At 42.5% G+C, this 27,383-nt stretch overlaps 1 protein-coding gene across 3 annotated transcripts in view; it reads left to right on the forward strand.

The window, feature by feature from the left end:
* The window catches only part of DIS3L2 (DIS3 like 3'-5' exoribonuclease 2), a 261,720-nt gene that overhangs the window by 65,161 nt on the left and 169,176 nt on the right, over positions 1-27,383 (forward strand). For all 3 annotated transcript variants that reach the window (XM_067561129.1, XM_067561130.1, XM_067561128.1), the window contains one exon: positions 23,975-24,212. In XM_067561129.1, the coding sequence (XP_067417230.1) occupies positions 23,975-24,212 (238 nt within the window). The remainder of the gene's footprint in view (positions 1-23,974; positions 24,213-27,383) is intronic.

The following is a 27,383-nucleotide window of genomic DNA, read 5'->3' on the forward strand; positions in this document are numbered from 1 at the left end:
CAGTCTGCTCACTAGGTTAGACCTCAGTGAGAAAAACATCCCAATAGTTATCTCTGCCTGCTGTGTGCTCCATAATGTCTGTGAGACAAAGGGGGAGAAGTTCCTATTGAGCAGCCAGATGCCACTGCAATGCTGAGAGCCAATCGCAGAGCACTGCACCTCAGGGAAGCACTGAAAAAATGTTTTTGAAACAAGACAACTGTAATGTTCAGGGCTTATCTGTGCTGTGCTTTCACTTCCCTTCCCTTCCCCATCACCCACTGATCCAGTTCTCCCCCCTCTCCCCTCACCCACCATTCCAGTTCTCCCCCCATCTTCCCCCTCCCTTTACTCCCATCGTATCAATAAATAAACAGTAATGAATTGTGAAGCAGTACTTTTTTATTGGTGATCCTTCACAAAGGGGGGGAAATGAAGATAATTTAATGTTCCACATGCATAGTGTGGGGTCTGAGAGGGGATACAGAGTCCAGTTTGGCTTTGCAAACTCAAAAGAATTACACATTCCCACTCCTTAAAGGGGCTATCGCCTCTTTCTGCTCCCCTCAATCAGTGACAAGGGCAGCACATACTGCACCCTGCTCAACCTCCTCCTAGACTGGTTGGGGGTGAGGGCTGGGAAGGAATGCATTAGCTTAAAGTTTTGCAGGGGCTGCAGAGGGAGTCTCTCCGGCTGCTGAGCTTCCTGAAGCTCAACCAGACGCCTCAACATGTCTGACGGATCACGCATTATACGCAGCATCTCTTGTGTTGAATCCTCATACTCCTGTGCTTCCTTTCTGTTGTCCATGTCCATGTTCAGTTTGTCAGATAATGAAATCCTCCACCCTCTTAACTCTGAGTCAGCAGCCATGGAGGCATTCATTATCTCATTAAACATGTCAACCCGGGTTTTTTCACTTTCTTATCTGCAACAGGCGCTCTGCAGGAGTATGAGACAGTGGTGTGTTGAAGGCCACGTTGTCCACTGTAAGGGAAGCAAAGCACAAGGTACCCCTTGTTAACTCATCCAAAGAATGAAAAGCAATGTTACAATGTAAAAATAACTCCTTTGAACATTCCCAAGGGAAGGCTACAACCGCATACCATTGTCTGACTATTGCAGGGGTCGGAGTGCCGTTCCAGCCCTGGTAAGTAAGGGGCTAGTGCATCTATGTTAGAGAAATCACTGGTGCCCATGCTGCCTAAGTCCAGGCTTCCTGGAGCAGTATGGATGTTGGGCTCCCATTGCCCTCCCTAAATTAGGCTTTTAAGAGGAAGTAGAAAGGGTGTGGGGTGGGTAGGGTTTAACTGTCTATGTAGGAAAAAAATGGGCACCTGTTTGTGGATGCCTGAGGCCCATAGCAACAACGTCCTGCTTAGGGACTTGTGTTGTGCTGAACCAAGAAACCATCCCTGGCTGTGGAATAACACACTTAAAAAAGCTTTCTTGGGTGGGTAATGTAAACGTGCACCATCTTTCCTAGCTAACCATGAGTAATATCAGTCAGCTGAGGGTTACACAGGCGGAAAGGGGGATTTACTGCAAGCATCTGGCTACAGGCCTGCCTCTTATGTTGCTATGCTGTGATCTGTGATGAGGCCTGCACAATTAATAAGAGTGGTGGGGGAAAGTGTCCTATAGTAGTGGAAGAAGGAGCCCTCCCAAAAAACCTTCTGCAAAGAATTGCAGAGTACCTGCATGAAAGCTTCCTGGAGATATCCATGGAGGATTTTCGGAGCATCCATGGCCACAAAAATAATCTTTTCCGGGGTGAACCCAATGCTTAAGTACATCAACTCCAATGAAGCATAGCCCCACCACCACACACACCACTTTTTCCCGCTGCTGCAAGATTGTAGACTGGGGATATAACTGAAGAAATGCGATTTGCAGTACATACTCACCAGATGTGCCTTCTCCGGCATCCTAGTCAGTCACGGTTTCCTGCATCCGGCTGGGCTGCTCCTGTGTTGCAAACAGCTCCTGGCTTTCAGGGAGAAGGGATACCCCATTCACCTGCCCCCCTGTTCTCCTCCTCATCCACAGATTCATCCTGACCTCTGATTCCTCTGAGGTATCAACGCTGCATGGTGGCATAGTGGTGGGGGTCTCCACTGAGAATCGCATGCAGCTCCTTGTAAAAGTGGCATGTTTTTGGTGAGGAGCCAGAACGACTGTTAGCTTCCCTAGTTTTCTGATAAGCCTGCCTCCGCTCTTTGATATTAATGCGTCACTGCTGTGCCCCTTCTCCAATGTGCTGCAAGATACCTTCTTGTAGATATCCAAATTTCTTTTGCTTGCTCAGAGTTGAGCAGGAACTGAATTTTCGCCCCACAGACTGATAAGATCCAAGACCTCAGGCCGACTCCAGACTGGGGCGCGTTTGGGGCGTGCAGTTGCCGTGATCAGTTGTGCTGGCAAGCGCTCTCCCCACTGATCTAACAGGAAATTGGGAATTCAAAGTTTCCCGGGGCTTGGGGAGAGGAGCTATTGCCTCTTTATGCAGCCATGGTGCAGCAGAGTGTGAATGTGCAGAGTAGTTATAACAGAGCATTATGGGATACCTCCTGGAGGGCAATGATGTCGATTTACATTGCGCTCTGCCTACACTGATGCTCATTTGACCCACACAATTCAACTTCAGCGCTACACCATTTGCAGAGGTTGTTTTATTAAGTCAAATTTTACCACGATTTAGGTCGGCGGAAATGACATGCCAGTGGAGACGCATACTTACGTGCTCGACGGAAGCTGCATTCCGTCAACCTACATTATCAGTGTAGACTAGTCCTCAGTCTTTACAAGGTAGCAAGCTTGATTTTGTATTCAGTTTGAAATTTACAATCTCCGTTATTCTGAAGTCTGACAGAGCAGGGCTTTTCCATTTATTTTTTAAAAATCCGTTCCTTATCGAAGATGCACCTTTTAAGGTGATTTGGCTGTGGCTGTTCTTAACTAGTAGGCCAGGTGCATTTTTTTTCTGAGTGGGAGAAGGTGCGCCAGTGAAGTTGGAGGCCACTGTACAAACTGCTGGTTCACTGATAACCTTTTGTATGTTTAACAAGCCGAATCCTTCCGTTCAATTGTTTCACTGTGAACCGATGCTTGTATCGCTGGATGTTTTTGGACTTGTATCCATCTTAATTTGTTTTGGATCAGGGACCACAAAAGCCAAGTTAACCATCTGGGAAGTGAAACAAAGTGTTCATTCCAGGAAATGCTAATTAAACAAAAGGCCCAAGTTTACAATGACTGTGTCTACAGAGACTTCTCTGGTAGCCCCTGGGTGCTATAGAGGAGTGTGTTAATTGGGATAATGAGCAGGTTTTCAAACCTCTTATTATACCGGCTGCAGTAAGGATCAGTCTTTACTACCTCGATTTTATTTCAGGCTAGAGGGTGCTATTTGTCTTGACAAACCTTCTGTAGTGGAGTGAGACAAGTGGGTATAGCACAGTACTCAGTAACCAGCCATGGTAGAGGATACGCAAACTTCCTTAACTCCCATTACGGATCTGTGCCATTGTACCTTAATCTTCATTTACACCTCGACTCATCCACTCTGAGCCTGTTCCTCTCCTGAACAGGGACTCTCGTGGGAGCCAGCTTGTGGAGTTGGAAGTCTGACCACTGAGAACTGGAAAGAGACTTTTTCATTTGTGCTTTGAAGCAGGATTTGAACCCAGAACTGTAGAGATTCTAGAAGAACTCTTTGTAGGCTGCTGGCCTGACACTCAACCTTGGAAGGAGTGACTCCGGGCCCTTTCCTCAGACTTCAGCTTCATTTCTTCCACTAAAAGTGAGTGCAACACGTCAATCATCCCTTCCCCCAACCAGGGTCTTCTGCAGGGGTCTGTCCAATACAGGTTTCCACTCTCCAGCCACTTGCCTGGGAGTCACCCTGCTCCAGGGCCTGCCACGAGAGCCAGCCTGTTTCCTGTAGCTCCCCCTTGACCTGGGGCTTCCTGCCAGAGCCTCCCTGTTCCTGGAGGCTCCCTTTCCTTGACCTGGGGCTCCTTGCCAGGGTTCTGTGCTCCTGGCAGCTCTCTGCCCCAGCTGAGTCATTTGCTGGCTTTCATAGTCACCTGATCCCTAGCTGATGTGTCTTCTCTGGGAGGTAGCTGATCCATCACAGGAGAGGCTGGTCCCAACTCCCCTTAAAGGGATAGCCACGTTGTGACACTACTGCATTAAGTATACTTTAGGTTTGCTATTTAGTTAGGTGGTGCAACACGCTACCACAGTTGAGTGTAAAATAAAAAATGAAGCGTAACATTTGAATAAGGACGCCTCTGATGAATATAGGCGGAAGGGGGGATGGGAGAACTTGAGTGAAGCATTTTGCACAAAAGGACTTGAATTGGCTTCTCATATGTCCTCTTTCTTTAAGACAATGCAGTTGGTCCTTGAACTGATAGGTGGCATTCTTACAAGAAGACCTTTTCTGCAAAATGGAGGGTTTTCCGTGCTAATGCCAACCAGTACAGCCTTTTGGTGGCAGGAGGGGGGATGGAGTTGCAGGGAGTGGCGGGTTTCATGAATCAATGGGATAGTAAGAATGGGAGTTGAGAGAACTCGGTCTTCCTTCCTTTTTTAATTTTATCAGCGTAGACTGGATGGTGACTCGTTCTCTGTATGTCATGTTCCGTTATTGGAGACCTGTCACAGGATTTGATTAATAATACATAGTGCTTGAGTTCAATGTGATAAAAGTAATCATAACAAAGCGTTTCTTTTCCCTCTCTTGTACTTCAGTTAAAGCTGATAAGTAAATCCTGTCGTCTTAAAAATATATTGGAAGGGGCTGCCTCCTTTTTACGACATAAACAAAAATGCAGTTGGTGGATACCAAAGCAGCAGTACAGTTACTGCTTTCATAGTCTGCCAGAGATTAAGTGGATTTGAGATTGTCCCATCATAGTACAGTTATGGGGAATATACTCTTCAGGACCTTTAGTTAAGTTACATGGCAAAAGCTATGATGGAAACAGTTTAATGGAACAAATGATAAATATTTGTAAGAAGCATCATGCAATCCATCTCATTTGTCTCCACCAGTTTCACAAAATGGTCAGTTCTTCTAAATGTGAAATAATTTTTCTAGAGTCACAAGTTTCAAGTTCTCTTAAAGTTTCAAAAACAAAGATACTGTACCAATTTCATTGTACTGCCAGGTTTTCATTGATTTGATGGAACAGCTACATCCATCTGGTGTGAGGGGGAAGCATGGTTTAAAATCTATATCAATCATCACCCCATATTAATATTTATGTAAAAGATGGGAAAACTTTGAGCAAGTAGAAGTTTTGCAGGGTTGTGTTAAGATAGCTTTGAATTAGTTGGACTATGCAGTATGTGAAAGGCAAATGTACTTGCTCTCTTTCAAAGATAAATTATAGCACATGCTGTACTATATGGGAGGACCATTCCCCCCTTTCCTGGTGGTTGGGGCTCAGTAATTTGTATTGTTTTAAATGAAAATTTGCATTCTGCAGAAATCTGTCCTGGGGATTGGATCATACCTTACATGTGTTGGGTGTTTGATATCCCACATTTTGTGATCTTCAATGTTGGTGCAAGACAAGACTGTTCAGATGTGAGGGTGTACGGTGTACACAATTAAATTTCCATAGAGGACTTGGAAGAACAAAAGTGCTTTATGTGTTAAATATTTTTAATAGTCATTTGAAAAGTTGATAGTCCATGGAAGCATGCAATATGCTGTGAGTAGTTCTGCTAAATGTGTCTTTTTGTTTTTAAATTTCCTTTTCAGTACTTTCAGGTAAGTGTTAAAAGGGTTAATGTCAGAACATGACACTGCTCTGGCTGGGGAGCTGTTCCATATGTGCTACTTCCAGCTTGGGTTTGAATCTTTTGATGCCCCTATGCATGTCATCTTTTCTTCTGCTCTACTTTTCTCTTTCTCGTGGTGTTCATTGCTTATTTACTGGGAGAAACCCATGAGCATTTGCAGGATGTTAACTTGTTCTAGTAGGAGTATAAAGTTGCCAGCAAGCAGTATTTTCACCAGTCAGGGTCTCTCCACTCAGCAAACTCCTACAATGAAAATCACTTGGTAGAGCTCTGTGGGTTTACATAGCAAATTGCATGTAATCCGGTTTGATGTAGTTTTACTGTCCAGCTCTCATTGGCATGCAAAACATACTGTAGCCTGGGAAGGATGAGAGAGTTCACTATGAGTTGTAGAGCTGGGCTCGGTTCTGTTACTGGGGAAAGGTTGCAGAAGAGTCAATCAAACTTGTGTCAAGTCATCGATATTTACAGAAAAGTTTCCGGAGTTCATCAAAGCGAGCCAAGAAGTGAAATAGAAAGAGCTAATTGTAGACTGCTGTATTAATAATTTATAGAAACAGATAAGCTAGTAGAAGAATTGGGAAGGACAACTTGTGGCTTTGCAAAATTAACCTAGGATGACTACTGAGAGAAAAATTGTCCCAGAGAGAATTGAGTTAAAGGCAAATGCAAGGTTTTCCAAGAAATACCTTGCACAATCAAAAATATAACAACTTAAGTGGTGTCTTAGTGCTGCCATCATTTCTACTTAATTCTTTTATTTTTGTTTGCACCTGTTTTTACTGATTTCATAACAGGTTACTGTTACAGAAATAAAGTTATGCTCCATTCTGGGACTAACAGTTCTGTTCTTTTTTGGATGAGGTAGGAAATACTTCTTATGATTATGCTTCTGTGCTTATAGTTAAGGGTCCTGTCATTGTTTCCATTATAAACTGCTGAATTTCTTTAAAGGAGTTTATAACTCTGTTGTAAAAATTTTGTTCTTGGCAGAAAATTTGTATACAAGATCTCAGTTTGAAGGAGGCTTTTTAATTAATTTTGAGAGAGAAAAACCTGGACAGCTGTGTTGGTTGAGGTTATAGAGTGGAAGCAGCTTATATTAAACTGTGTTGTAGTGACAATCTGTCCATCATAAAGTAGAATGGAAATCTCCCAATGTTTCTCAGTTGTGATGCCTCCAGTTGTAAGCTGAATTACAGCAATTAAGCTTAGACTTCGGTGGGGACTGTAGAAAAGCTTTAGATATAATGAACTTCACTTCCGATGAACTCAATCTGTGCAAAAATATTACTTCTCTCCAAGTTGGCCCCAATGTATAAGACAAACATTTCCCTTTCTTAGTATCCATTTACATTGCCACCTGAGAGATCTAGGGTCATTCTGGTCTGTCTCTGGATCTGTGCCATTTGCAGCTGAGTTCTGTTTCAGCAGTTTGCCCATTCGGGCTTGGTAGTCATTTCTCATCCAGATGGGGTTTTTCTGAAGAATGTGGGGACAAACCTTTGGAGGTCTCATGTGGCACCATTGTAACCTTTGGGTATGTCACCTGGTGCAAGGCCCTGGGTGGTACCCAGAAGCTCAGCCAGATCTTCTCTTGCAGATTCATGATATTGTGTCTGAAGATGGCTCTGAGCTCAGCTGTCTAGGGCGGTGCTTATGTACACCAGTTATCTAGGGAACAAATGAACCTCAGTAACTAGTTATACCACATCCCCGCATCACACAAACTTGATCCTTCCAGGATGTTGCAAAGAATGTTGGGAAGTGTGTCTGCTGCTAGACAGCTGCACGGGACATACCAATATCAAGACTCCTCTCTGAATGAGACAAGGCCTCAAAGGCTGCACTTCTGCAGAAGTTATGTCTCCCTTGATGAGTCTGAGCACCACTGGCTGGAAGCATCTAGGCTAAGAGGATGATGACACCTTGTCACAGGTCAGTGATACTGATGAATCAGCTTTATTTGGATGCTTACGGAGCATGGACACAGAGTTGTGAAGACCCCAGTATCAGTATGGGGTCTTTATTCTGTTTTGCTGTGGCCTGAAAGCCTTGGACTTTGCAAAACTATCAAAGGAGACAAGGAATTTCTCTGGGGGTAGGTGGCTTGCTGTGATACTTGAGTGTATCTAGCCAGCTGTGGTCCTTTCTGAGACAGAGGACACCCAAGTTGTTTATATACCAGAGGGAACCAGTGTGACTGCCCTAGGGAGCACTTCTTAAAGCTACTGGTCTACTTTTCCTCTGTTCTGTAAAAGAAAATGGGAGAAGTGGTCAAGAAATGGCAAAAATAAAGCTGAAGAATACCCAGCGTCAGGAAAGCATCAACACGTGATGGCAAATATGTATGACCAATGCCTTACGTAGAGAGAAGTGGTATATATCATTGGTTGCGAAGGTGTGGTGTATATACACCAGTCATCCTACTGGTAAAGTGAGAGAATTAAAATAGGCTGCTCCCATTTACTTTATTTTCCACACTGTTATAGATGTTCGAAGAGACTAAGTTAATCGATGTATTTTTTCACTGGATTAAATACATTTGAGTACCAGCGGCAAGAAATTAAACCCAGATGTCTGGTTGGGGGAGTCTGATGCACTTTTATTCTTCTAATAAACATTGCTTCAAACTTTAGTGACACACGCACTGTTGCTAAAGGTAAATGTAAACCAATTGTGCTGCTGACATTTCATTTCAGGTACTTGCTCTTTATTAAGATTCATCATTATGTAAAGCGAGCAGATCCATATGATGCAGATGCCAGCACTTGTTTCCCTATCACCATCATGGAGGGAAAATTTCAGACATGATGTTTCTGCTACAGGGATGGAAAACAATTGTAGCATTGTGTGGCTCTGACGCATATGCTGAATAAAATGCTGAGTATCTGTCACCCCCTAAAAACACCAAATAGGTACCTATTTGTAATGTAAAAGCTTTTTGTTTAAATTCTGTATTAAATGGGTTTCTTTCAAAGACTGTCTGTGCAATACTTTATCATCTCTTGTTTGTTTGTTACATAAACTTGTTGCATCTTGTCTTTAGATTGTTTATACTAAAACCTGTCTGAAGCATGGACAATGTCTTAATTGTTTGTACAGTGCCAAGCACAATGAGACCCTGGTTCTGATTGGGGCCTCTGGGCATTTCAAGAATATAAGTAACAATGGAAAGGATAAATTCTGTTGAGCATCATAATATATATGTCATTAGCCATGGGGAGAGAAGAAATGTGTCATTTAAAGGAGCCCTTCCCTCCTTGAGAAGATCTGAGACACTCCTATTCCATCTATGATGCGCTTGCATCATTCTCTGTGTTATGCCCCCTTTCATAATGTGCCTTTGGTAGAAAAGGACCTGGGGGTTACAGTTGACAAGAAGCTGGATATGAGTCGGCAGTGTACCCTTATTGCCAAGAAGACTAACGGCGTATTGCGCTGCATTAGTAGGAGCATTGCCAGCAGATCGAGGGAAGTGATTATTCCCCTCTATTCGGCACTGGTGAGGCCTCATTTGGAGTACTGTCCAGTTTAGGGCCCCCCCACTACAGGAAGGATGTGGACAAATTGCAAAGAGTCCAGTGGAGGGAAACAAAAATGATTAGGAGGCTGGCGCACATGACTTATGAGGAGAGGCTGAGAGAACTAGGCTTGTTTAGTCTGCAGAAGAGAAGAATGATGGGGGATTTGATAGCAGCCTTTAACTACTTGAAAGGGGGTTCCAGGGAGGATGGAGCTAGGCTGTTCTCAGTGGTGGCAGATGACAGGACAAGGAGCGATGGTCTCAAGTTACAGGGTGGAGGTCTAGGTTGGATATTAGGAAAAGCTTTTTCCCTAGAGGGTGGGGAACATGGGAATGGGTTACATAGGAAGGTAGTAGAATCTCCATCCTTATTGGTTTTTAAGGTGTGGCTTGACAAAGCCCTGGCTGGGATGATTTAGTTGGGGTTGGTCCTGCTTTGAGCATGGGGCTGAAGAAGATGACCTCCTGAGGTCTCTTCCAAGCCTAATCTTCTATGCTTCTAATGACTTTAGACTGTAAGTATCTTGAGCTACAGGGTTAGTTGTTTTGTCCCTTCAACCCTTGTACAAGGTTGCATGAGGGTTGCTAGAACTCCATGTACATTGATGAAGCTACATCATAAAACAGGGTTATAGCATTGTAGATGCATAGGCATTGTGTCATTGTAGCTGGCATCTCAGAAAACTAGTTCTTTGAGTCCTTGCTCATGTCCATTCTGATTTAGGTGTGTGTTCACGCCACATGCACCAGTGACGGACAACTTTTTTCCCTAGCGCTATCTGTAGGTCCGGCTCTAGCACCCTCTGCAGCTGCGCGCATATGCGCTTGCATATATGGTACTGCCAGCCCCCTTCCTCTCAGTTCCTTCTTACCACCCATGACAGTGCTGGAACAACTCTCTTGTGCTCTCGCAAGTCTCTGTTCTTCTGTAGTTGTTTAATTGTTTTTAGTGTATATAATTGTTCAAAGTAGTTCATAGAAAATAGTTTTACTAATCGTTAGCTAGTTAATTAGCAAGTTCTCAGGGTTGGGGCATGCCCTGGTCCCCAGGGTTTAAGCCCCATGCTTCGTGCAAGAAGTCTATGCCACTAAGTGACCTGCATCAGAGTTGCTTGAAGTGCTTGGGAGAAGCCCACATCTCTGACAAGTGTAAGATCTGTAAAGGCTTCTGCCCGCGAGCTAAGAAGGACCGGGACATTAGACTTAAGGCCCTTTTGAGGGAGGCGACACTCAGGCCAGTGTCGGAGCCATGTTCAGACTCAGGACCGAGCAGCACAGCCTCGAGAAGAAGTGCTCCTCCAGCGTCGCAGTCGTCTCAGCACTGTTCGGCATCCCTGGTGCTGAGGAAGAGGCAGAAGAAAACACACTCTGGGAAAGAGCGCTTGCTGGTGTCACAGCCGGTTAAGAAAAGTTTGGGGAAGCCAGACTCAACCCAGAGAAGGTCTTCACCTGTGTGGGCATCAAGCCCAGCACCTGCGCCACCGCTGACTCCAGGGAGCGGCAGAGGGCCGCACTGTTTATTGGTCCTTTCCCCACCTGAGACGTTCTAGGCAATGACGGACCTGCTGCCCGTGACAGTGCCGACTACACCTCAGCAGAGTAAGCCCTCACACCAAGGAGCAGACACCAAGGAGCTGGGGATTTGTCAAAGGGAAAGCCAATGCAGTGTGTCCTCCCCCCACCCCTGCGGTCAACTGGTCACCGCTTGCCAGCTTCGCACCACTTGTCTGGGTCTCAGCACCTATCTTCAGGACCTCACCGAGAGACATCGGGTGCATCTGGATCTCTGGATGCTAGGCGCCGGTCCCCGGAGCACCGGCACTGATCCGCCGGCTTTGGTCCTCGGAGCCCCGTAGCTCTCAGAGCCTGCAGCACCCTGAGTCCTCGGAATGCAGCTTGTCACCGGAGTCCCGGCTCCGATCAAGTCCATATAGAAAGCTGAAGGACAAGACAGGTTCAAGGCAACGACAACACCCTGGCTCTTGATACCGATACCTGAACCCCGGTGTGCAGAAGTGGAGAGGCGTACAGCATCAGCACCCCCGTGGTCACTGAGATATACCTCCTCAGAGTCGGGGGAAGAAATCGTTGCTCCCCCTAAGGTGCAGGCTACCAAACCCTCTGCGACCTTTCCCCATGACCCCGCAGATGGAGTCAAATAATCAAAATAATAATTGGGCAGCTCAGATATTGACCAAGTGCAACCATAAAGGGAGGAAAAATGGAAGTGACTGGAGGGAAGCAGAATGCTGTAGGAGAAACTGTTCGAGTTGGACACTCTATAACACTCTAGTGCTGTCCACCTTTAAGTTTCTATTGCTCCTGTCCCATTGTACAATAAAGCAAACAGGCCTGGTCTGATGGAGTGCACGAGTCAAAGGAAGTTCTCACTGGGGCATATATACTCTGAGAACTTCCATAAATTGTTCTTTAATGTGACAGTTTCCAGTTATGGGTTTTTATAATAAGAGGAATATTGGCAGCTAGTAACACAAGTTAACTATGGAAATTGGTTTTGCTTTTCTTGGCCCCAGCGTGTTTCCTGAACAGTGTGTGCTTTGTCCCAGGTGTACCATTCTGGCCCTTGAAAGAGTGTCAGGGCATATGCGGGGCTGAAACCCTTGGGAGCTGGCACTCAAGGTCCAAACAAAAGAACAAAAAAGGATAGTGGAGAACTTTTGTGTTAACTCATTTGTTTGTTTCTGCGGCACAATAGAAAAAGACCAACAATGAGAGATTTTCTTATACACAGAATAATTCTGACACTGTTCTGAACTTATTTTTTAATGTGTATAGCCTTAGGAGGTAGCATCATATGAATTTCATGGATAGCTCCCTGTATGTTAGAATAAGTTAATATTGTCAACTAGCTTCCCTCTGCAGGGCATGTGCTGGTATAAACTTGTTTGTTTTATGAAGTGTTGAGTAAGTCTTCAGAGATGATCTTTGTGATCAGGGAACTACGCTTTTCATACATCGATATACTTATAAAAATTAGTAATATTCATTACTTTAGGTTTGTGTGAGCCAGTGTTATGGATTTGTTTGGCATCTAAATTCTCAGATGTAAATTCAGCATGAGTGTGGTGGGTGTTTGTTACAAGGAAGAAATATTCAATAACTAGATCTCTTTTTATATTGATCTCATATTGCAAGTAAAGTTGCAAACAATCCAAGTGGTGGTTGGTCTGCCTGCCTTGTAGCTTCTGACGGAAATTGGACATTTTTTTTGCTGAAGTTTGCTGAAGATCAAGGGATTGCAGAGTATGATATCTTTCGAGATGTAACCTTCCATTGCGCTCTCCTATAATTCACCCCTCTTGAGTGATTTATTCGAAGGCCCTGTGTATCATAGGGTTTTGTACTGGCACCCATCACTGTAGCATTGCAGGATCTGTCCACGCTACAAAAAATGATGGCTAGGAAACAGATTTTTAAATGTTAAACCAAAATAAAAAAAAAAAAACTTCAAAACCCCAAAACCACCAGTTCCAGTTAGCAGGGAGAGTTTTGCTGCCAGTATGGATGGGGCATAATTTGATTTAAATGACTTTTGAAAAACAGCTCTGAAAATTGTTCCATGCATTTTCTTCCTGGCTACTGTTGAAAATATGGGGCCGAATATTTTCTGTGATGTTTCAAACCATTATGTTCTGGCAGCCTCGTTGCTGGGCCTTGGTGTGTTACACTCTATAGTTTCCAGTTAGCTGTGGCCTGGAGTACAGCACACTGCTCATGAGATGCACCAAAGTGGGAGGTCTCTCAGTGAACAAGCTACACAAAGCCCTAGAGTCCAGACAGCATTTCAGTAAGTCCCAGCAGAGAGGCTGCTGGTTCTACAGGGCCTCTTTTATGGAAAGGGCTTGCTTTTAGGAGGGGAAGGAACAGTGTATGCTGGATTGGATTGCATGGGTCTGTCTGTAAGGTGAGAGTGTAGGGAAGAGTGAGCTTGGAGGGTTAGGGTAAAGTTTGGATACTGAGCCAAAACTTTAGCACCTCCCAGGTCGGGACTGTTCCATGCTATTTCACCAGTGATGGGGGGTGAAATATGGTTGACAGAATATCTCTAATGGCACGTTGTTATAAACATGAAATTGTGCATTTTTGTATGAACACCATATGTGTGATTGCTGTTTGTTTGTCCTTCAGTGAACAGACTGGCATGGCTGAGAGAGAATGCAATCGCTGGGCCCCACTTGCATGCGCTGTTGGTTGCAGGAACTCCAATGTTCTTGGGGCTCAGTGTAGAGGATTAGCTGGGGGAAATAGATTCATTCTAAAGATCAGACTAATTTTTAGGCCTAACAAGTTGAACAATATCCTATGTTGGGGGAGTAGAAAGGGAAGATGTGAAACAAGTGTTGACCAAACCATACTAAATGAGTTGTATCTAAAACTGTTGATGACCTTAGAGGGCAGACTTTCTCTAAAGTGGAAAGAAAACAATAAAGTTGTGTGCCTTTAAAACATGTACAGTACTAGTAAGTGTCAGTGAGAACAATGTGCATCTCTTTGGTTTTTGTTTTAGTACGCTGTTACCATCACTGTGTCTCAAATTGTTGCATATTTATTCTGAAGCTCTTACCACCTCTGGGCAGAGACATTTCTCATACTGGCATGCCAACATTTTTCTTGGCCTAGTTCCTGAAAACTTACTGTGCTCTCATTACCAGATGCCCTGAATATCTCTGCTATCGAAGCAGATTGAAAGATGTCACACATTTTCAGTCATAATGTTTCTTCTGTAGTTGCAATGCAGCACCTAGTCCTCCTATATTCTCAGGTTAGTATGAGTGGTGCCATTAAGTGATTTTGTGTTATCCATTACCATTGTCCGGAAAATAACACTTTCTTTTTGACAATTTTTCTACTGCTTCCTTTCCTGTTTTGAATGGATCTTATAAAGCATATAAGATATAGAAGAGAAAGGCCTATTTAATATATGATGACATTCTTAAATAATATGGAATAAAACTGGAGGTGAATGACAGGAAGTGGTCATACTACTTCCTATATTGCACTTGAGAAGGCAGGCATCAGTATTGAAGAGCTAGGACTGGGGAGACCATAGAGGAGGAGATTAAGGTGTGAGGAGGATTTAAGGAGTGGTGGGTTTGGGACAATTGTATATTATGACTAACGATGAAGAGGTAGTGGTAAGTATATTAAAAACCTACTGCAGATGTGGGGCAAGGGGAATTCGTCAAGTTTACAAATACTACAGACAAATGGTAGATCAGAATCAAGATGAGTGAGTGTAGATAAAGTTGTCTGAGGCTGCTATTCATGTTAAATAAACATTTCTATTTGAGACATTTGGCTGAAAAGTTACTATTAATAATAAATAAGGATATGATTCTGTCATGGAAGTCACAGATTCCATGACTTTCCCAGACCTCCGGGATGACTTCTGGGGCAGGGCTGGAGCAACTGTCAGTCTCAGGGCCCAGCTGATTGGTACAGCCACTGCCCGTCCAGCCCCAGGGCCGCTGGAACGGCCTCTGCTGCAGGAGCAGTGGCGGCGCTGGAGCAGCTGAAGCCCCAGCAGTGCTCTGTCTTCCCCACCAGGGTATTTTTAGTAAAAGTTCAGGGACCAGGTCCCGGCTTCCATGATTTTTTGCTTATTGCCCGTAATATGTCCCTGCCTTTTTCCATTAAAAAATCCCATGACAGAATCTTAATCTTAATAATAAATATTTATATAGTTCTGTAACCTGGCCTGGCTCCTTAAGTAATAATAATAATTAAAAAAATCACTGCCCTGGAGATCTAATAATTGTCGATTTTAAATAAACCTGGAACAGAAAGATGAAAAAGAGAGAAGGTAGAAAAGGAGGGACCAGAGCTAAAACAAATAATGTGAAACCTGCAATGAGCAAATTGTATAATCCCTGATGTTTAAGTAGAGACTGAAGCGGGGAATGAGGATGAGGAGAAGCAGACAGCCTAGGAAAGGAAGAGGGAAGTGGATTTGGTGGTGTGGAGATGGCATGGTTAGAGTGCTGGGGGAGGAATCATAGAGTCATAGAATCATAGAAGATTAGGGTGAGAAGGGACTTCAAGAGGTCATCTAGTCCAACCCCCTGCTCAAAGCAGGACCAACCCCAACTAAATCATCCCAGCCAGGGCTTTGTCAAGCCGCATCTTAAAAACCTCTAAGGATGGAGATTCCACCACCTCCACAGGTAACCCATTCCAGTGCTTCACCACCCTCCTAGTGAAAAACTTTTTCCTAATATCCAAACTAGACCTCCCCCACTGCAACTTGAAACCATTGCTCCTAGTTCTGTCCGAACAGCCTAGCTCCATCCTCCCTGGAACACCCCTTTCAAGTAGTTAAAGGCTGCTATCAAATCCTCCCTTGTTCTTCTCTTCTGCAGACTAAACAAGCCCAGTTCCATCAGCCTGTCTTCATAAGTCATGTGCTCCAGCCCCCTCATCATTTTCATTGCCCTCCGCTGGACTCTCTCCAATTTGTCCACATCCTTCCTGTAGTGGGGGGGCCAAAACTGGCCACAATACTCCAAATGTGGCCTCACCGTGCCAACTGCAAGACTATTCAAAATATGCCCTAGGTCAAATAGGAATTATTTGGGGAAGTTCTGTTGCCAGTGTTATGCAGGAGGTCAGTCTAGTGGTCCCTTCTGGCCTGAGAACCTAGGAGTCTACAGGTGTATGTCTTCACTGCAGGATTAACTTGGGCTCTTACTGAGATGTTGCTCCAGCCCCCTCTTGTCTACACGCAAAATCCTGTCATCTGAGTGTAGTGTGTTTTCAACCAGGGCTTGCTGGTTTGTCTGGAGCTAAAAGGCTAAAACCCGAGTGATGTTTTCATGTGGGCTGGTAACCTGCTCACTTTGCAGGGAGGATGCAGGCTAAGTCACTCGAGTGCTGATCATTTTGCTGTGCCATCCCACAATTTCCCCTGGGTGTCCAGAAGGACAGACAAGTTCTTCCAAAATTTACTGGGAAAGAATTCCAGAAGGGCTCAGTTTACTGCAGTGCACTGAACAAGGAGGGGTACCCCAAGAAGTGCTAGTGACAGACATGAGTGAGAGCAGGACCAGTGAGAAAAACCCAGTCACTCTCATATGGCTTTGCAGTGTGGTTGCTCACCCTTGGGCCAGGCTGACCTGTGTGCTCGGACGTGGCTGCCAATCACTTGAGTTCACTGCGGTGAAGACGTAGCTAAAGGAGCTGCATGTTAACGAGACTGAGGTGGCAGAGGAGGAGGTAATAGAGAACATGGTGTGAATGAGAACTTTTACAATGGGTGAATTTTAGAAATTAGCCAGTTTAACAGTCCTACAGCCAAATCTCTTGACTCTTGGCTTTGAAAACATACATGTCTGGTCTTGCTCAACCCCCCAGAATTTTTGGGGAAAAACAGGAGAGCATACTGAAAACTGCTGAGAAGTAACCCTGCTGTCCCCATAGTATAGCAGGTGTGGGTTACTTTCAGGAAGCCTTCAAAACTGTGAGTGATCTTGCCAGACTTTGGTATGCCAGGTGAGTTGTATGGGCTTCATTCTGTGACCTTGGCTCTGAGTTCGTTAGCTGTGATGAGTTAAAGGAAGAGCAGTAACACGTGTTAACGTGGCTTTGTTTGGTATATGAATTGAGAAATGCGGAAGCTTTCATCTTTGTAACATCACAATAGTGACTTTAGCGATAATACTGTTAATTCAATGTATTAATAATAATTAGTACAAATAGCTTTTTGTTCAGTCAGTAAGAGCAATTTGGGACTGGATGATGTTTGCATGTTTATCAAATCCAATTGTGGTATGTGCAGGGATATAAAATTATAGCTATCCTGCTGGCCTTTAGTGTGTATTTCCAGTGACTTAGAATTAAAGTGCTGTAAAAATGCTAACCTTATTGGTGTGTTTTAAAAGGAATCTCTTAACTGCGCATACTGAAGCCAGTTGCCTTTATTAACTACTCTGCATTGCCAGTGCCATCTGGTATAAGTGAGATTACAGCAAGGATGGAAGGTGACAAGGACAGGTGTTTTTCCCCTTATTGTAAATACCATATTTTGTTTAGCCAAGAAGGAATTAGAAAGAGCGGGCATTGGTTTGGGTTTTTTTTTCTTCCCCAGAACAGCAAAGATCTTCCTCACGAAAATATTGACGTTTGCTTGGCTCTAATGTGTACATTTGAGCTCTGACAACAACTCCCGTGCTAGCCAGACTCAATTCCCTTGTCAATGGTTATTAGCTTTCAAATAAAGTGCAGTTTAAAATGGAAAAACCTGATGGGGGAATAGATGCAGGTGTTCTGCAGTAAGGGTGTCAAATGTGGACTTTTGTCTTACTGTTGTGGTAGCAGTGTTGTGTTTAAGGCTGAGATGATGATTTCATCCAAAGCCCCCTGTTTTCAGTCACATCTTAAATCAAAACGAGTCCTTTTCAGTCTGATTTCTGTTCCCCATGCCTGTGTGTAACTCAGAACTTTTCATAGATTCATAGAGTTTAAGGGCAGAAGGACTCACTAGATCATCTAGGATTCTAGTCCGACCTCCTGCATATGGCCATTAAATTTCACCCAGTTATCCCTGCACTGAACCCATTCATTTTGTACGACTAAAGCATAATTTGTGTTTGGTTTAAGCATCTCTACCAGAAAGGCACCCAGTCTTGATTCTCAAGATGGTGAATCCACCACTACCCTTGGCTGGTTGTTCCAATGTTTAATCACCTTTATTTTATTTTATTTTATTTTAAATAAACAGTTTTATTTCTAATTTGAATATTGTCTGGTTTCAGCTTTCCAGCCACTGGTTCCTGTTATGCCTTTCTCTGCTAGAGTAAAGAGCCCTTTGGTACCTGGTATTTTCTTCCCATGAAAGTACTTACTATACACTGCAACCACATCAGCTCATAATCTTCTTTTTCATAAACTAAATGGAAGTTTCTCACTGTAAGGCATTTTCTCCAGCCCTCTGATAGTTCTTGTGGCGGTTCTCTGTGTCCTCTCCAAGTTTTGAACATTCTTTTAAAAATGTGGAAAGCAGAACTATACGTGGTATTCCACTTCTATCTGATCTGTGCCATGTAGAGAGGTAAAATCACCTCCCTACTCGTACTCGCTTTCCCGCCTGTTCATACATTGTTGCATTAGCCTGTTTTACAACAGCATCGTACTGGAAGCCATCATGTTGAGTTTCTTGTCCACTATGACCAATAAATCCTTTTCAGAGTCATTGCTTTCTGGGATACACTCTCCCGTTCCTTTGGTCTGATCTGCATTCCTTGTTCCTAGATGTATAACTTTGCATTTGGCTATATTAAAATGCATTTTAGATGAACGAGCCCAGTTTACCAAGGAATCTAGATTTGCTCTGGCTGACTACCATATCCTCATCATTTGCCACTTCACCAGTCTGTGTCATCCCCAAATTTTATCAGCTGTGACTTTATGGTTACTTCCAGTTCATTGATGAAAATGTTGAATAGCATCACATCCAGTTGCAGAACTTCAACTAGAAACCTAGTGGGCCGTAGGGAAGTAATATCTGTACCCTGAGGCTTCATGTTTCCTGTTCACCTCAAGACCTCCTACTTCTCATGAGAGCGTGGGAAGCAGAGAAATTAATAAGAATCTCCTCAACGCTGCTAGCTCACCACATGTGGTTTATCTATTGAATTTCATACCTGGGCTCTTTTGTCTAATTGAAATTTGTTGAAAATATGCCCTCACTAATTGAGATGCCTGTGCAGCAATATAAAATAGCTATTAGGCTTTGAAAATGAAGACAAATACTGCCTTCGACCTTTCTGAAGCAATTCTGCTTTGAAATAAATTATTGTGATTTTGGAAACTGAGCATATACAGTAGGTTATTTAAGTAATAACTTGAAGGTTCTTCCTGTTTGAGGTAATAATAATATCCCCGGGCAGATAAACATCTTTTGCCCAAATTGTCCTGGTAGAACAGAACTGCCCTCAAGTGTTCTGGTGAAAGTGTTTTTGATTTAACCAGGTTGTAGGAGTTGCAAAATTGCACCTGGGGTGCAGTGTTTTTAAGCTAGTATTTACTGACATTCTGAGCGAAAGCTGCACTGTTTATGCATGTATGGTTAATGGAGTTGCATAGTGAAGGAGACTTAAATGCGGCAGGACTTCAATTGCTTCCTTCAGTATGTACTAACTTGCACAACATAAAGTGCACACTTGGTGATACAGGTCTGCACGAGGGCAGGACGTGGTATTTCAGTGACGTCTAGTCTAATAATTTCAGATTGTGAAATTTAGATGAATTATGGGCATGATTAACATTGCCATTGAAGAGCAGTAACTAGAAAAGCCATGATTTTTCAAAGAATAAATAGGACTAGCCTTTGTCATTCTATGGATAGACTAATAAGTGGAAAGTCTATGGAATGTGTAAAACAGGTCACTACTGACAGAGAAAATTGTCTCTCCCATAGCTCAAAGGGTAACCGTAATGCTTTCAGATACAGAGTTTCCTGGTTCGGTTTCTTTTTGGAATTAATTCCGCACAAGTAAGGACAATTGTTTAATTTATGGTTATTTCTAACCTGTATAGAATATAGAGAGGCAACCATCAGGCTGTACAGATTTTACTTATTCATGCCAAGATGCACTTGCCCACTAGCTGTATTTATTATCCTCTGTGGTTGAGATGGTACTTTCATTCAAAGCCCCTATTTTAGCGGGTTATAACTTTCCAAAATCATGGTGTGGCAGAATCTTGATGCTTGTTCAGAGGAGGATGTTCGCTGAAAGTTGCAAGAAAATTTATTCAACCACTATCTTGAGAATCAGCCATTCAAGTGAATAGTTGACTTGGAACAAAAAGCCTATTAGAACTTACATTTTATTTAAAAAAGCATGCAAAAATCTTAGCACAACTTCAGGTTGAGACTTTGTGCAAAAGTCAGGAGATTCAGAGCTGGCGTTCTTTAAGAAACCTTAACTTTGCATCCTTGGATGTAGGGTCTTTCATTGCATGATTTCAGAACAGGGGGAGACATCCTACTTCGCAGTAAATAGTGAGAGATGCACTGGGAAGACTCATCCAGAAAGACTGCAAATTAACTGCCTGTAACAGTGCTGTTTAAAGTAAATATACAATCATAAACACATATATGCATGGCTTTTAGTATTACTGTGTATGTCACGCTGTCTGGAGTGGTTCACGACCAGGAGTGCCAGCCTTGAGCAGGGCAGACACCCCAACCTGGTTGTATGTTCTATAATTAGATTTCACCAACCTAGTAAAAAATGTGAACTCGTGAATGGTCTTACCATGGAGTCACAGACAGTCCTCTTGGGCATTCCAATGTATCTTGCCACCGGGGCAAGCTGGACTAAGTGATAAATGATCACTTACACCAAAGATCACAAAGGAGGCAGGTGGCTTCCAGTCCTAAGAGACCAGTCACTTTCCCCACATCAGTTTGTTCCTCAGCTCTCATAACTAACTAAGGATCTATTCTTAATTAACTTAATAATTAATTAACTTAATTAACTTAATAATTAATTAACTTAATTAACTAACTTAATTAAGGATTTATTAACTTGGAAAAAGAAATGAGTTTTATTTACAGGTTATAGCAGACAACATGTATACACAAATGAGTTACTGTGGTTCTGAAAGGAGACAGGGTTGTAGTAACTGGTCAGCACTGACTGTCTTTTAGGGTTAACCAAAGTTGACCCTGGGGATCTCTGCTTTTGTTTCCTAGCTCCAGCCCTGTGAGAGTCCAAACAGCAAAGAGATGAAGAATTTTCGTGTCCCCTGTCTTTATTGCCTTCTTCCAGAATTCAGGCTAGTGGGATGAGCTTTTTTGGAGGTAGCACCTTCAGGAGTATAAGAGGGGCATTAACTCAGTCTTAGTATTGTGATATTTCAAAATGGCCAATTTAGTCTTGATACCCTTCTTGATGGGAAGGGGAACCCATTCCTCCTGGCTGGGCTCACAAGTTCAGAGAAGGCATTTTTACAGTTATAAAGCAAAACGTACACATTATCTCATAGCATGGGTTATACATATTACAAGTAAAATTAATGCATGCAGTGATTTACAAGCATTTTATAGAGTCCAAACACATCCTTACAAGTCTAACACCTATCTTGAGCTGTTCTAACACACAGGTGAGCTGGCCTAGTTTCTGACCATAAATTTGTCAGTGCTCACCTGATGCCAGCAGAATTGGCAAGAGCTGGCACCTGGTTTACAAGCGTTATAAGGTGTATGAACCACAGTAATATAAACATGAAATTAAACTACATTATGGTGCTTATAAGTTCCTGATACTCTTAGATGCTGCATGTAATTATTTCCTCTGGTGTGATGTTCAAATGTGCTGCTATTCCATACTTCAGAGTGATGTTGCAATAGAATCTGCATGCTGCACTCATATTGCCTAGTAGCTTTTTCATCAGGCCCATTAGCTTTTGATTTCGTGAATTCTAGAGCAGCACTGTCCTTTCATGTCATATAGCGTCCCTGAAGTTTTGGCCTTGATGCAGGCATTACGGGCTGAAATTCAATGGCCATTGTTATACATGAGATCTGACTAGTGATCACAATGTTCTCTCTGGACTTGCAGTCTATGAATCTCTCCTAGCAGCACACGAACAGTCTCCTGATCTCATGGTTGTCGTGTGCATAGGTCCGTAATAATGAAATCCACATTTTGTGGACTCCTCTGAGTTGTGCGAATAAACCTGCCACAGGTGATAGTGGTTCATTTTCTTTAGGTACAAAATGTCATTGGACTTTTTGCTTGCCACATGTGGGATGTTATACTAGTCTGTAACAGTTGTGAGTGGACATGACTTTGAGTTTTGGGAAATTCAGGGATCTTTTCATGTGTAGCATCTTTTAATGCAATAGCTGTTCTTTCTTCTAATTCCACACAAACTCTGCAAGCATTAATCTCTTCATTGCCACACCTTTGGAAGAGCAGTCACTATTATTCCAATATAATTGATGTTGCTAGCTGCACTGGATATGGAAGGATTTATAATGTAGCACTCTGGAACATCACTTGTACTGTCCTAAGGTAAAAAGCAATTCAGGTGAAGTGTGCATGCATTGAAGAAAATGAAGCTCCAGTGTGACTGAAATTTAAGAGCTGAGCACATTCACATCTGATCGTGTAAGGGTCCAAATGTTACTGTTGACACTAGTTTTCTTTTTGGATAGCCACACTGGCACAGTCACTAGCATGTTGAGCCCTGTCAGCTCTCGAATCTAATAGACTCTTCTTGCCCAAACCATTGTGTGTCAGTATTTTATATGCTGAATGTAGTCAGGTTTAATAATCAGTCATTTTTGCACTTCTGCCAGACATTTCCCCCCATTTTTTTTAACAATGTACTATTTAATTCAAAACCTGCTATGGAAACAAACTATATACAGAAAAAAAAAAAAAGCAAAAATGAAGATGAAAAGCACTGAGTCACGAAAGGTTCACGAGAGTTCAGAATAATGTCATCTTAATTTTAAAAAATGATTTGAAATCCATCCCTTTTAAAATTGGTTTTATTTTTATTGCCTATTATGAAAATATTACAAGGACATGGGGACTGCTTAGTTGAAAGTACTTCTGTGGTATGTCTGAAATCTTGAAAAGCTTTCCTACAGAACATTGGTTGATCTATTTGTTTTCCAATTATTAAAACAGAAATCTAGGAAGCTTTTTTTATATGCCATTTTTCTAGTTTAATACTGCTGTCTGTAGCTAGCATCTGTTGAGGCCAGTTACTATAGATCTGAATTACTAGAATCTACCATATTTAGTGCTATAGACAAGCTTTTTGTGGTATATCTGAGGGCTCCCATTACCTGTCTCCTGGTATTATAAAGTGCTGTCATGTTCTGGCTTGGGAAGACAAAGAATTGTGAACCTCCTGGTGAGTGTTAATTGCGTGGAAAATTCCCAAGAAATACAAATACCAAAAAGAGAGAGGCCGGGGAGGTCCGACAAATATATTATAAAGCACTGAAGCATAAACATGTAATTTGAAAGCATGCTTTCTTTGTAGAGATACATATGAATTTTAGCTGGCCTTTCAGTTATTGCTGAGATGCAATATCCCAAATCAAAGTCTGCACAGAGAATGGGCAAGAGCTGACAACTTGAAGCAACAAGAGAGGCTTAGAATGGTGGCATGCGGCGTTCCAATCTGATATCTTCCATTCTGATTCCCAGAGTCACAGATGGAACAGTAACTGGTTCTGTATTATGAGAAGGACTACATCCTCCAGTCCTGTCAGCCCCTGTCACTTTATTGGTAGAGGTATTCTTGTTCATGGCTTTGTTCACTACTTTACTTGTGAAGTTTCTCCCCATGCATCTGTGTCTCTACTTAGGATGAGAGCTTCTTCCTGTGTATCTTCAGGTTGTGGGAGGTAGGTATCAACTGTAGGAATGTTCAGTAAGTGTACTGCAAAAAAGCCACATTATTCCCCAGTTTCCTCCCCTCTTTCCCCATAGAGGAACCTCGGCCCATAATACAATGTCTGCATCTAATTGCATGGCAATCACTATGCCATTAGCCATCTATGACATTCTTCTCCCTGCCCTCCCCGGACACAGATGAAAAAAGGAAGATAATGTTTTTTCAGTTCAGTGATTTAGCATGCGTCTTCTTCCCCCCTGCTTCTTCAGGTAATAAAGCCAGATGGCAGTGACAAGGAAACAGAAGCGACACATGAATCAGATGTCCCTGGGAAGCTGTTGGGGACGTGCCTTCCTCGAGAGCCAAAGAAAGGAGACGCTGACAGTCCGGATGTCATTATAGAGGCTCAATTTGATGATGATGATGATGCAGAGAATGGACAAAAGAGCTCTCAGAATGTGCTAGCCGATGACATTAAGAAACTTTCTATGGATACCAATGAAAAGGGTGAGTGGGTCAGATTGCCGTCTTAAATTTTTATATCCGCAAACTTGAAGTACTTCTCTGTTGCCTTTCTTTGCTACAGGATTTAAAGTGCAACGTGGAAGTTTAATACATTTCTACCCACTCCTTCCCACGCCAAGCTCCCTTAATAATCAATAGGTTGGGTTCTGAATGGATATTGAAAGCTGGATTCTGTTCAACCTCAACTGACTCAATGTAACTCTATAGAACAAAAATCACTCCTTTATATTTGAGATTCCCCGTGCAGTATGTGGTCCTGCTGTTCACTGGCTCAAGATGTTGCTGTAGCTTTTTCCTTCCATCTCAGGCTGGTTTTCTAATCCCTATGGCTCATGTTGGGGGTAAGAATGAAATTTCTTTGGATTTTTCTTGAGCTGCAAAGTTGAACGTTTGTAATTCAGCTCTTTGAAGAAGAAACTGATTTAAAAGAAAATAAAATTAAAGCAATAATGTGATCCTTGTGAAGATAAGCTGTCTTATTCTGAATCTGTATCCTTTCTGTGCCATCAGATGTCACATAGGGCACAAATAAGGTTCCACCATTCCTCTCTGTTTGGGGCCTCTGTTTGCATGTCTTTTATTAAGTCCCATAAGTTTTCCCTCTCTAAATATGTTGGATGGGAGGGATTCTTTCAGTTGGCCACTTTTTACATGTTCCTCCAGCTGCCCAATAGCATGCCTGTCCTGGCAGATTCTCTGGCTTCATTCTTAATACATGTTCCAGATATTTCCATTATCTTTTCTGGATAATATTGGAGTCAGGACTGTTGAACTCTGACAAATCTCAGCATTTGTCATAAATTAAATTCAATTTAATATTTAGTACTTTGCTGAGACATTTGCTTTTGAAGGCAATGAGGTGTCTGTGTATACTCTTGGTGGTTTTCCAGCTTTCACATCCATATGTTAAAATGTAAAAAACAAATGAGTTGAAGATTTGTGGGTTGGTCTTTAAGTCTTAGATTTTTGTTGACCAAATCTTGCTTAAGCCAGTGACTGCAGCTGCTGCCTTACCAATTTGGGTTGCATGTTACTGCCAAGGTATGTCTATGACCTCACTTCTTGTATTCCTTTGTCTTCTAACTTAAATGCTTGGATTGGGGGTTGCTCGGGTTCTCATTAGATTTGTTTTTTCATAACTAATTATTTACCTCATTTCTTTTTGTAAGGCTGGACAGTCTTTCATTCCTTGCTTGCATGTCTTTGACCTGTCACTTAGAATAGCTATGTCATCAACAAAATCGAAATCTTCTAGGCTACTGTTGTTAAGCCATGCAATGCCTGCATTGTATCCATCTATGCTTTTTCTCAGTGAGAAGTCCATGGCAGTTCCAAAGAGCAGAGGTGAGAGAGTGCATCCTTGTTTGACACCAATGTCCGTTAAACCTTTTGCTCAGATTTGTGTTTACTTTAACTGCTCTTTGATATTAGGTCTTGATCTTGTTATGGCATGTCAACAATCATAATTAACACGTCAAGTGCTGAGGAGTGGATCGAGATGGAAGCTGTCATATGCCACCTTGAAATTTATGATGCGTGGATTTTTGCCACTCTAGTACTTTTCTTGATGGTTATTCTTAGGGTAAAATATGATTGACACACGATCTTCCACGTCAAAATCCAGCCCATTCTTCTCTTAGCTTTGCCTCAGGCTGCTTACTTTATCCTGCTTCAGAAATATTGCGGATGACTTTGCTTATCACTGGAAGGAGTGTAGCATCTTACCAGCAATGGCAATTGCTAAGGTCACTTTTCTTTGGTATTTTGACTATCCATTGTTCTGAAGGCTTTTCCTGGTCCCACATTTTGTAGAAAAGTTTGGTGATTTTATCACTGGTCTCACCATTACAAGTTTTCAACTTTTCCTAGTGACTTGGTCTTCACCTGCAGTTTTCCCAGGTTTTAACATTTTTATTGTATCTTTTTTTACTTCTTCGTTTGGAATGTGAGATGTTAAGATATCCAGCTCTGGTGTTCAATTTCTTTATTAAAATCAGTAGTTTATTGTGGATTTAGTTTATGTCCTTCTTGAAAATGCTCTGCCCATCACTGTGTTCTTTTTCTGTTGTTCTCTGTCTTTCCTTGTTTATCTTTAACAGGCTGTGTGGCTGGTCTGAATCTTGCTGAGTTGATAAATTGTTTTACTATTCCCTCTTTCAGCAACTACTTCAGCTTCTTTGGTGATCTAATCCATATATTTCCTCTTGTCTGTTCTTGTGCTGCTTTTACTGTTTCATCCTTTGTTTTATACAGATTTTTTTTCTGCTGCTTTTTCTGGAGCTATTTTTGAACCATTGATGTTTGATTTGGCTTGTTTCCTTTCTCTCACGCAGTTCCACGTATCCTCACTTATCCAGATTTTAGGTTTACTTAGCCGCTTTCCAGACACAATTATTGCTGAATCTGTGATAGAGTTGCAGAAAGGATCATGACATGTCAATGTTGACTTACTGGGCCAAATTCTGTCCTCACCATGTGCATATGCAGCCCATATCATTTTGAAAAAGAGCCCCATATTTACATTTTGAAGGGAGACTTTGGCTGCAGATAATAGTACCAACAGACTGGACCCTGATCCTCCAAACATGAGTGACTTCATTCATCAAGTAGTTCCATTGGACTCAGTGGGGCTACTACCTGAGTAAAGACACTTGTACACGGATGTGTGTTTGGTGGATTGGACCCTTGGCCTGTTCAAGTGTCCCTCATTGTGTACAGTGTAACTAGATTTCCTTTGAGAAAATGTGCGTTCATGCTGTCCATTGCGCGTTTCGTCCATGATATAAAGATCTCTTGTACTAAGCTGTTGTATCTTGGCTCTTCCCTATATAAAAATCCCTTCTCCTTGAAACAAATCACTATTGTATCAACAGCACAGAGAGGAAAGGCGAAAGGAATGTATAAGGGTGAAATTCACTGCTGTGCATGGAGAATCCGCAAGACCTATGCGTGACATACTTGAGCCAAATTGTGAGGACTTCAGTGCTCATAGACCTTTGCAGGGGCCCTGCATGTGGCTAAATATTGTCCTTTGTGAGCAGTGGCAAGACTGGAATAAATGGTACATAATGGGAGCAGTGCAATACTCAAACAGAAGCTTCTGATGAGCTTTTTAGGACAGCAAAGCCTCAAGGATTCATGCTAAGGAAAGAT

The sequence above is a fragment of the Emydura macquarii genome, unplaced genomic scaffold, assembly GCF_026122565.2.
Source record: "Emydura macquarii macquarii isolate MOO-44397 ecotype Brisbane River unplaced genomic scaffold, CSIRO-AGI_Emac_v2 contig_2365, whole genome shotgun sequence".
Lineage (NCBI taxonomy): Eukaryota > Metazoa > Chordata > Testudines > Chelidae > Emydura > Emydura macquarii.